Source organism: Catharus ustulatus, chromosome 1, assembly GCF_009819885.2.
Source record: "Catharus ustulatus isolate bCatUst1 chromosome 1, bCatUst1.pri.v2, whole genome shotgun sequence".
NCBI lineage: Eukaryota > Metazoa > Chordata > Aves > Passeriformes > Turdidae > Catharus > Catharus ustulatus.
Genome location: NC_046221.1, coordinates 146,751,618 through 146,763,740, shown reverse-complemented (window position 1 = coordinate 146,763,740; position 12,123 = coordinate 146,751,618). Strand labels below are relative to the sequence as shown.

At 33.8% G+C, this 12,123-nt stretch overlaps 1 protein-coding gene across 3 annotated transcripts in view; it reads left to right on the top strand.

Moving 5' to 3' along the window:
- LOC116996510 (CUB and sushi domain-containing protein 3-like) overlaps positions 1-12,123 on the top strand; it is a 614,657-nt gene that overhangs the window by 491,885 nt on the left and 110,649 nt on the right. For 2 of the 3 annotated variants that reach the window (XM_033060262.2, XM_033060252.2), the window contains 6 exons: positions 1,798-1,911; positions 2,681-2,776; positions 3,637-3,840; positions 6,720-6,844; positions 8,942-9,038; positions 9,952-10,056. In XM_033060262.2, the coding sequence (XP_032916153.1) occupies positions 1,798-1,911; positions 2,681-2,776; positions 3,637-3,840; positions 6,720-6,844; positions 8,942-9,038; positions 9,952-10,056 (741 nt within the window). The remainder of the gene's footprint in view (positions 1-1,797; positions 1,912-2,680; positions 2,777-3,636; positions 3,841-6,719; positions 6,845-8,941; positions 9,039-9,951; positions 10,057-12,123) is intronic. The other variant, XM_033060271.2, reaches the window with a different exon arrangement.

Genomic DNA, 12,123 nt, shown 5'->3' with positions numbered 1-12,123 from the left:
GCTAGAGGCAAAACCAATATTGAAATACTTGCAAAACCTACAAAGACCTTTGAATTTGACTCACTATGTGGTAAAACTGTGGCTAAATATTTTATAATAACTCCTTAAAATATAAATATAGCTTAGCAATTCCATTTTTACCATTTTCTCAGGATACAGCTCTTGATAACAGGTATGTATGCTTGTTATGGGAGCCTCAGCTCTTGCCTTGATTTTCCATACATAGTTTGAAACTTAATTCAAAGTGGGAAATAGCAGTGGAAGTCACAAGGAACTTTTCTTGTCTCAATGGCAAAATGAAATTCATTGAGTATAAAAAAATATTTGATAAAAGTAAAAAATGTGACATAAACAATTAGCTGGATTAAAAGGTTGCTGGTTGTCATTAGCAACAGCAAGGAGAAGACTTGAATCCAGAAGACTTGAATTATTTTGAAAATAAGCAGAACTATTAAAAACATAAATGATTAATTTTCTGGAAACTCAAGGAGAAATTATGAAGATAATTCAGCATCTCACTTATAGTTCTTCTTAAAAAATTGATAAAAATGTTTGGAAGTGTCTCATAAAAAAATTTGTTTCAAATTTTATGTAAATATAACATCCAGTCTTTTCCTTCAGAAAGAGGCTTTTAAAAACTGAAACGAGTATATGATAAGATCATGAGTAAGGAACATGCCTTTTTTAGAAAAATCAGTCAAAAAACCATCAATTTGAAGACAATCCAGTTTTAATGTACAAGTTTTAAAGCTTTACGGGTGTATAATTAATTGAAAGAATTGGAGATGGAGCTTAATCTTCTATAACTAAAATTAAAAGGACTGTAGAACTTTTGGCAAACAAATAGAACATAGTAGCAGCACATTAGAATATTTATTCCAAAATGTCTAACCTGGATAATGAACAAGAACTATTTCAGTTTCTCTTTTTAGAGGTTCCAGTACCTAAAAATATCTGACTGCTTCCACCTTTATACATGTATAGTTCCTAAGTAATTTTCCCCTCCATAGCTTGTAGTGCTGGATAGAAATGTTTTCTAGGTACTAGTGTCAGAAGTAACCCAAAAATTTGGGTTTTTTCCACTGTTTACTTGTATTGAAAGTGAAAACACTTTTAAATGGGCAGTGCAAGCCTTTGAATTTAAGTGCAAAAATAAGTCTTGATTGAGTTGCTCTACTAGAATGATGTTAAAAATAATGATTTTTGTGATTCAATAAATGTATTCTGAGCAGAGTTTGTTGCCTTCAATCAGTTGCATATGTATTTCACAAAGGTGATGATATATGTTAATATTGATAGATGATAGAACGCTAATATTCTTTAAAAAAAAGGAAAAATTCTAAGGTAAGTAAAAGCTGCAGAGGGTTATCAACAAAATTAATTAATAAAACACAGTCTATAATCATATGCCTGAAATTTTAAAGGAGAAAATTGCACTGAGAACTTAGATTTATGGGGGAGGGCACAGAATTTGAAAGTAGAAAAAAATCAATAACAGAAATTTGTTTTTGCACCATAATTACTAGAATCTTTTAATGATTATATGTATATGTATGGGTTCTGTGCCTTCATTGTCTCCTTTAGATGTATTTTCATCCTTTTACTGCTGTAATGGTATGAAAAATAACCTACATCCAGCACCACGACAGCTGATTAAGTTATTTTTAACATCATAGATTAATACATATTTTGTTCTCTCTCTTTTCCCCCCCTTTCTTATTCTATCCCCCGTGTTTGCCTTTGGTTTTGTTTTTTGTCTCGGCTACTGGTGCCTCTTCCTTCTTTTGCTTTGTTCAGTTGTTTTTGGCCAGTTTGTGTTTTTCCAGACATCACTCCATGATGTCGTTGAAGTATATGATGGCCCAGCTCTACAGTCATCTTTGTTATCCTCTCTCTCAGGATCTCATTCAGGTATCGTTTAATAGAACTGTCAGTATACCATTATTTACTAGAAATTAAATGTAGTCCAAAAACAAAAAAAAGGATTTTCATATTTGCCTGAATTCATCTCAGGCAAATAAATGAATAAATACTTCAAAATCTTTGCATTGATGAATGAAGAAAAATTTGTTGGTTTTTTTTTTTTTTTTAGTTTATTAGTTTTTTCATTTTGATATTTAGATAACATTGTGAGCATTTGAGACTTCTTACTCAGTGCCTTTATGGCTTTATCTAGTGAATAATTTGAAATAGGTAGTAGATATTTTAAAGGGAAAGCAAGGCATATTTGTACAAAAGTAAAATCAAATAGTTTAGTTACATGTTGAGGGTATTCAAATAAAGATGGGGATTGGGATTTTTCTTGGGTTTGGGGTTTTTTCCATTTTGATTTAGGTTTTCTGTGTTATTTTGGAGGGGGTGTGTGTTGTGATGTGGGTATTTGTTGTTTTCATTGTCATCATTGGTTTGGTTTGGGTTTTTTTGGGGAAGGTTGTTTGGTTGGTTTTGGTAAAGGAAAAAACCAACAAATATTCCTAGTAAATAAGATGAGTTTAAACTCCCCTTTTCTAGAATGATGTAATACTGTCAATATAAAATTCTAAAAGTGCATATATCTTACAAAGTTTATTGAAGCAGAGCAGGGTTTGAGGAGTATTGTTTCTAGCTGCAAAGATGCTGACAGGTGCTTTCTTCAGTAAACAATGTCTACAATAGCTTTGTATTTTTGTTGTTTGAGTAGGTGAATCTCTTCCATTGAGTTTGGGAAACCAGATCACAGTCAGATTTACCTCAGTTGGACCAATAACAGCTAAAGGATTTCACTTTGTTTATCAAGGTGAGACAACGTAGGAAAATGTGTATATTTACTCTGTTCATCATAGTTTATAAATCATCAGAGAGAAGTAGACTGAGAATGAAGAGGAAAGTAACAGCCTTTTAGCTAAAGAACAAGTGTCACTATTTCTGTTTTAAAAAAATGTTTGAAACTATTTTATCTGTATTTTAAAGTTGAGATCAAATATTTAAGAAGCATAAGAGATGTTCCAAATTTAAGAAGACAGTTATACAAAACTGCTGTTTTTGTTTGCTAATCTGATTGACAAATGTTAGATCCATCTGGGTGCTCTAACTGGTTTATTTCTCAATTTAAATGTGAATAGCTGTAAATGTTATTACCTGTGGGTTAAAAATGATCTTACTAAGATATTTTTCTTGATTTTCATTATTTGCCTTTTTAAGGGTCAAATGGGAAATGTTTATATACCAGCACTTGGAACTGCAATTCATTCTTTCATTACATATAAATCCTCATCTGACAGCCAGAACACACATTTAGAAATCCACATGAATAAATGTAAATATCTGACAAAAAATGTTATTTTTAAACCCTGTATTAGTTGAGTATCTCATGGTAATATTTCTTATATGTGTCATTTTAGAAAGGTTTTCGTGTGGATTTTATGCATTACTTCCAATCTTGGCAAGGATATCAGTGCTATGCTCTCCTAAATAGTAACTCAGACATCAAAAGTGAGCCATCTCTATTGTGAAGATTCATGTGGGGATTATGGAAATGTTCTCATCTGGGAAATAACTGAAAGTTTCTTCCAGACATTTTAAATATTTGTGGTTCAATACCTGTATTCCCTCACCAAATCTAAAATGTAGAATCCACAATTGTTTGCATGTTCACAGCTGTTCCAAGAACAAGTGCAACACAGTGTAGCTCTGTGCCTGAACCAAGATTTGGAAAAAGGATTGGAAATGAATTTGCAGTTGGTTCACTGGTTCTTTTTGAGTGCAATCCAGGCTATATCCTCCATGGGTCAACAGCAATTAGATGTGATACAGTACCAAATGCATTGGCACAGTGGAATGATTCACTCCCTACATGTATTGGTGAGTTCCTAAGGCCTTTTAATATAACTAATTACAGCTTAAAGTGCAGACTATTTTCTAGTCATATGTGTTTATTCTTTGTCACCGCTATAGTATTTTATTTTTGCTTACTCTAGTTTATTTTCTTTTTTATTCAAGGTTAAGTTTTCATTCTCCTTGCTATTCAAACCTTTCTTTCTATTTCTATATTAACCTTGCTGTGAACTTCCACAAGTTTCACGAACATGCTCTGCTGACATAATTTATGTGATAACTTCTCTTACATTAACATCCCTGGAAGTTCCTGGCTGTCCCTCTTTAATCAAGGATCAGAAATAATAGTTTGTGGCCTGACTTCTCGCAACACTAGGGTCTAACAAGACTATCTTTAAAAAGATATCGCAAGCTATTAGGAAGAATACTACCACATTAAAGATTTGGAAATAGTTAGATAAATATCTTTTTAGTTGCCCAGGAAAAGGCCAGTAGCTTTTTAGATCAGAAAACATACTTTTTCTACTTCTAGTCACTTCGAGATTAAATTCTCTAAATTCTTAATGTGCATCCATTGATATTTGTAAACTAACTTAGACCGATTGGAAATCTAGAAATTGTAATGAAATTTCCCTGTTTATTTTTCCTGATAGAGAACAGTATTTTTTATAAAAAAAATCATAATCCATTGCAAAAATACCATTGTGATACTGACACCACCAGAGTGCATAAATAGAGGTTTAGATTAGTAGATGAAAAGAGAACCAAGAACATATTTTCATTAGGATGATGTTTTATCTGCCATGTTAACCAGCTGATGGTGCCTGGTAGAATATGAGTGGTTTTCAGTAAATTAAAAGATTATCCCCAAAATACCAAAATCCAGCTAGAGATCAAGGCTAAGTATGAGTGGGGTAATATCGATAAAATATGATCAACCAAGTTTTAAACACACTATGTTGATTTACACTGTTTCAGGTATAGCAATAGAACCACAATTTCTGTATCAATAAGAAGGTAAAATATATAGCTGTATCTCATTTAGTCTCCTGGATTACAGTTTAATCAGTAGAATTGTATACTACTTTTCCCCTTGAATTATATTCCTTTTTTTTTTTTTCAGATAGAACAACTTGACAAAGTGTTGAAGTCATTCTTTGGGACACTGATCACAATAAATTATTGATACTTTAGTACTAGATTTAGTCTATGAAGGAAAAGCTATCTGTCTCTAGACAAGCTAAATCGAAGAAGGGTTACAGGCCACCTTTTGTGGGAAAATTCCTGTGTCAGTAAAGGTGCTAAAATACCTATGAGGTGAAAATTGCATTAAACTAAAACAGTTTAATAATTGAAGTGGTAGATGTGACCATATTAAATTGCCTTAATTCTAGTGAGTGTTTTAATATTACATATTCTCATGATGGAGATAGAATCATTGAATCTAGAATAATTAAAGTCAGAAAAGACATCCAAGATCATGGAGTTTGACTTTGATCAAACACCACCAGGTCATCTACAGCACTGAGTGCCACATCCAGTCTTCTCTTGGATTTACAGGGATAGCGGCTCCACCACTTCTCTGGTCAGCACATTTGAGTACTTGACCACAGTGAAGAACTCCCCCTGATGTCCAACCTGAACCTCCCCTGGCACAGCCCGAGGCAATGTCCTCTTGCCTTATGCTCCTTGCATCGGAGAAGAGCCCAACCCTCAGTGGCTTCAACCTCCTTTCAGATTGTAGAGTGATAATGTCACCCTGAGCCTTCTTTACTCTAGGCTGAACAGCCCCAGCTCCCCCAGCCACTCTGATGATGTACTCTCTAGAGCCCTCTGGGAGGCCCAAAAATTAACACAACACTCCGGGTGCAGCCTGGCATCAACCATTCCATCTGTTCATCCTTTTATGAGCAATTGTTTAAACACTTTTAGTGGCACGAGCATTTAATTTATCCATGTAGTTCTAAACAGATTGCATTAATTTTTTGCCACACAATATGTAGCTACAATATTTATTATTAAGATAAGTTGCATCCTATCTATTTTCTAAATCCTCATATTTGCATCTCCTGAAATCTCTTCAGAACTTGCATAGAAGTGATACATTAGCTTTTAATGGACTTGATAAACTATCTCATCCATCTTTTCTTTCAACTTCAAAATACCAACAGAATATCTGTATGTAGATTAAGATGAAATATTCTTTGTCTCTGTTAGAGCCTCTAATGATATAGAAAAGATGTATTCAAATTGAACATTCAAGAGAAGCTTGATGGTACTTAATGTGTCTGTCCTGTTTCATGCATAACAATTTTATTAATCTGTGGACACAGATGTGATGAATGTAGTCTTGCAAAGATCTTGCAAATTCTTTACTGATGCAGTAGATCCACAGACTATGAAGGAATAAGTCACACAAGCAGAGAACAATCAAGGAGGTGAGACTGGAGTTATTAATTATTTAGAGCAGTAATATTAGAAAGAATGAATGAAAGAATATTAGAAAGAAAGATGAATGTTACCCTTTTTTGTGACACATTTATCTTTCATAGTAATACAATATATAGCTTTTCAAACTTCAATCTAAGACTTAAAAAATGCTTTATTTTTGTAAGACTACCAGGAGACAATAGAATAGATTTCCCTCTGTAAAGGTCAAATAAATAAGGGGAATATTAACATCATTCTGCCAGGTAGGAAACTGACATAATTCTCATTTTATTCTATTCCTTTTTTGGTCAGTTAAAAGAAGAGTTTTGAGATACAAAATTTTATTTTCCTGAAGCATATATATGTTTTTTAATGTAACATCAATTTTGAAAGTTTTCATTCATAGTACAAGTTTTTATAATGAGTCTTCTCACTTCTGAAGCTTCATACTTCTTTTCTTGCCTTATGCATTTCAGTGCCCTGTGGTGGTATTTTAACAAAGCGCAAAGGGACCATTTTATCTCCTGGTTATCCTGAGCCTTATGACAACAATCTGAATTGTGTGTGGAAGATCACAGTACCAGAGGGAGCTGGGATTCAAGTAAGTGCACTTGCTGTTTGCTTGCTATCATCATATTTAGAAGTGTTTTTCCTGATGCAAAAGTTGAAAAGATCATTTATCTGTACAGTTTTTCTGTCTCATTAATGATTCTGAAAATTGACTTTATTGCACAGCTTTTTAATTATGCAGTGATTGAAAGTTATAAGACTTTAAAAGATGTACTTGTTGCCTTTTACTTAGAAGAATATCACCATAACTTCCAAATGTATTTCAATAGATCCGTGACCCTTTAAAAGCTAAGGGAAATAGAGAGCCTTCCTAGGAATTCTGTTTTGCTCTCCTCAAATTCATATATCTACTTTATCATAGTGAAAATAAGTGGGTTGCTTTCAAGGATAAGTTGTGTATGTTCTCCTAGAAAATTTGCTATTTACTCTATGTTTAAGGATGTTCACTGTGAAGTAAAGATGCTTCATTATGTTTCAACATGAGACGAGAATTTATTTTAAAAATAGTTTCAGAGTACTCATTTAACTTTGTAGAACACACAGTAGGAAAGCATCCATTGAGCTTAATCATGCATATCTCTAGACGTCACTAAAGAAACTGACAGAAATCTGGTTATTGCACAGGCAGTTGAATTTAATAAATTAAGACTTCTAAGCATCATCTGAACAAATTCCTAGCAAAACACACATCAAGAAATCATGACAAAAAGTTTTTTATGTCTATACTAGTTCAAAATATAATTGCTGTAGAAAATTAATAAATAAAGAGTTTATTTTATGTAGGTAAAAGCTTAATAAAGAAAATCAGAACAAATGCTGTCAGTTTGTTAAAGCTTTTTATTAAATTTAATTACAGAGATTTCAATAATATTTAATAGCCTAAATCAGTTTTGACATTGATTTTGAGAAACACTACTTGATTTAAACAGCTGACTAGGACAGCTGACAGAGTACTTTGTTTCATATATTTCTTATACTAGGAAGATAGTTCAGAGGATTTAAATTAGTTAATAACTGTCCTCTCCACTTAGGCCGTAAACTTTGCTTTTTGGAAGTGCTTATCTTTTATCACAGGCTGCATTTTTCAGAATCATTAATGAAGTGAATAAATTACTAACTATGATTTCAATTTAGGTGTTTAATCTTTGTGTTATTCTTTTGCTCCAGAGTTGTAATAAAAAGAAAATATTTTTATTGTCTCCAAGTATCTGAAGCATGGTAATAGTCAGGGCCTCTTCACTACTTCATTTAAGAAAAAGAAATCCTTTAGTTATAGTACCTAACCAATTCCTACAAAAATAAGTACAATATTTGAGGCTCCCATTATTCTCTAACTTAATGACTAAGGCATCCCTTTCTGAGAGTGGTTAGGTTTCATCATGCCTCTATCTCTTAAAACTTTTCAGTAAACAGTTAAAACAAAAAAAGCTAACACCAGAAACTCTCCCCTGCTAAACAGGAACAAGAATCTGTTATTTCTCTACTTTGTAAGGTGTGATTTCACTATATGAGAACAGGTTTATTTTTCATTTATCTTCTTACCACTTTGCATCTCCCCATGAGTGGAAGAATGTTGTCACCTCTGGAAGAAATGAGGTGACTCTTCTGCCTTTTTGTTTGGAGCGTGCTGGTGACTGCTCCTCCTCAGGAGATGAGTTGGTGGTGAAGGTAACCAAACACAGCAGTTTTCTCTTACCTGGAGGCAGAATTTAAAACGGCAAAATAGATGAGACATCATGCATCCCTCTGGGACTAGTTTAGTCCTTGAGAAACTATAGAGGGAAAAACTGCAGTAATTGAAAATACCATGTTTCATCTTCTCCTCAATGTCCTCCAAACAAGAGAATCATATTCTATACCAATCTGATTTTCATGGCTGTGTGACTCTTGGCAGAGGTAATATGTGGTTGTCACTAAGGATTACAGGATTTATAGTTTGAATTGGCAATCAAATAGAAAAGAATTGCCATTTTGTTTACTTAGGGTTGATTTTCCTTTCTCTTTGACAAGAAGAGCAAGACAACTTCTCATGACTGAAAGCAACAGAGGCTACAATTTAGAGTCATCTTTGAGCTTGAATAAAGACAGGAAGAAGTTTATGTTCTTTACCTCACATTTTTCTTCATAGGTGCAAGTGGTGAGTTTTGCCACAGAACACAACTGGGATTCCTTAGACTTTTATGATGGTGCTGACAACAATGCTCCAAGGCTTGGAAGTTATTCAGGTGACTGAGAAGATTTTACAATAAATGATTCACAGATTAATCTCTTTACTGTAAACACACAGCTGTTTCCATGTGTGTAAGCATACTTGAGCATGGTATGTGTGTTTGTTTCTCCTATAATTAGCAACAGGTAATATTATTTCTGTTCATTCAGTCATCACTTAGCAGATTTTCATAAACCTGTATCTTTTAAAATGTTGGAAATGAAATAATACCCAGAGGCTTCCAAACTAGACCTCTCTTAATCTAATTTTTTGTCACCATTGTAACAGGGTCCAGAAATACAGACCTCAAAAATAGATATCTCTTGATACTGTACATGACAAAACAATGCATTCTTTATCCTTATTTTAAACAGACAGTTCCTTTTGCCTTACTTTTTCTTGTTTTCTTTTGTTTTCTTTCATTATGCTAAATACATGTGTGTGCTAAGAAATCAGTGGAAATCATATTATCTTGTCTTGTGCTGAAATACAGATAAATAGCCCATCACATTGCTAAGAACAGTCCTGAAACATATATTCAGAGCTGCTTAATATATGTGACTTATGTTTAGAATCATTTTGGTGACAAGATTTGCCCTCGCTTTAAAAATATTCCAGTGAATATTTCTCCTTCTGTGAGTAAAAGTAAATAATATAAATTTATATTAGCCTTTACTTGTCTATTGTTCATGTCTCTGATATTGCAGTGCACTGAAAATGTAATAAAACTTTCATAGGGACAGGTATTTGATAGCATCTATGATGACAGAATATTGTGGAACTGGTTATGTGACCTATCACCTGTTCCCACTCTCTCTCCCCCACTTCTCTTTTTCTCTCCTTAACCCTCTTTATACACAAACACATCCTTACATCTGTATTTATTTCACTTTCTGTGCATTTAATAGTATTTTAAATTCTCTTTTCAGGAACAACCATACCTCCACTTCTAAACAGCACATCAAACAATCTGTACCTCAATTTTCAGTCTGATATCAGTGTTTCAGCTGCTGGATTTCACCTTGAGTACACAGGTAATTCAGAAATATTCAATTAATAAAGACCACTTGCTGGTTCCAGACATCACTTCTACCTAAACTATACAATAGAGGAATATTTAGTCCTATTGCACAAAATGAGCTGCGTGCTGTAAACTCAAAGTCATTAGTACAATCCTCATTTAAATCCAAGTTAGCAAACTCAGGTCTGAAAACTGTACTATAAGGACTGTGACATTTATTTTGTCTTGCTTTCATCTTCAAGGTGCTTTTGCTCTCTGGAAAAATTTTCAGACCTACAGCAGAGAGAAACAAATGTAGATATGCTCCTGTGACAATCCCAATCCATTGTATCCAGTGCAGCCCTGGTCTCTTCCTACAGATGCCACCCCTGCAGCTCCACATCCTGGCACTCCTTGCCAAAATCTACAAATTATGCTCAATGCAATTACATATGTACTTTACAGTATGTATGTGTAGGACACAAATATTAGTCACCCTTGGCAAAGAGAAGGAATAGTCTGAAAATAGCAGTTGTGCATCTGAACTGAGAAATGCCTGCAGGTTGCTGAGAACACTGAATTATTTCAAATGGTTTTTATTATTGCTGAGTACCTCACCAGTGGAAAAGGTTGTAATTATAAACATGCTTTCTGTCTGAATGACTTTGTCTCAGATGACTGACAGGAATTCTGGCAATCACCAGCTGTGTGGTTCCCTCTGCTTATAGTGGTTCTGGTGTCTGATCTGCATAATTGTGTCGCTGCTATTTCTTGTCAGTTTTACCATATGCAAATCCCATGCTCTGGTTGTCTGATTAGCCAGTTGGAGAACACAGTCTTGCAAAATTACTGCCTGATCGCTTGTCTATAACTAAACATTAATTATAGATAGAATTATTCTGCCATTTCCTTGAAATGCAGATAGTCTCTCAGCTGCTTACAACTTCAGATGAGAAAAAATGTCAGGAAGTTATGAAAATGAAATAAAATGAGACTGAATCCAGTGAAAGTTAAAATGCACTTTCAAAACCTTTGTATTCCCACATGTTCAAATAATATGTGTGATATACTGCCCGTATACAACCTCCACCTTTAAAAAAAAGACTCACTTTACACTATTTAAAATATTGGTCCATGTCAAGAATCAAATATGTGTATGGATTTATATAGGGATGTATGTGTGAATCTGCACAAAAGTAATGTTTTCTGTGTGAGTGTATAAACCTGAAGTATATGTTAAAAATTTATGATTCAGCAAATAATTATAACGTCTCTCAGCAGATATCCAATTAACCAGTAGCTCAGTGAAATACGCTGTTTTACAAGATAAATGATTAATTAAATTTTCCTGTTCAATTGATAGAGATGTGTGATTAAAACATCACACAGTCTGTGGTGATTTAATCCAGACAGCAACTAAACACCATAAAGCTGCTCTCTCGCTTCCCTCCCCCTACTCCCGAGTAGGATGGGAAACAATTTGGAAAAAAAGTAAAATTTTAGGTTGAGATAAAAACAGTTCAATAGAACAGAAAGTAAAGGGAAAATAATAATAATATTTAAATAAACAAAAATAATCAAATTAAAATACACAAATTATGCACAATGCAGTTGTTCACCACCCATTGACTGATACCCAGCCAGTTCACAAGCAGCAGTCCCCAGCCAGTTTTCCGCTCAGTTTATATGCTGAGCATGGTGTCATACTGTATGGAATTTATTCAGTTAGGGTCAGCTGTCCTGAAACCTTATAGTTAATTGCTTAGTTTGGATTTCAAGTCCTAGGAACAAGCTCTTTCGCTCCTTGAATCCATGACTTTTACTTCTCCACTATTCTCTAAGCAAGACATAGTCTCTACTACCTGTGAAAGTTTTATGATGGTTTTTTTTTCCCATCTGTCATTCAATTGCTTTTGAAGAAGAGACTATGGAAAATTCTGCACTGAGCTGAATCACGAATTTGATATGGGAGTTTAGCTAAGGGACAACACTTTGTTGTTGTTACTAGGAAGGAAGAAGAGAAACTGTACTTTGTGTATCTTTTGCATTTTTGTCTCATGCATTGTTCTACAACTAAGAGGATACTTTCTTGCAATTCCAG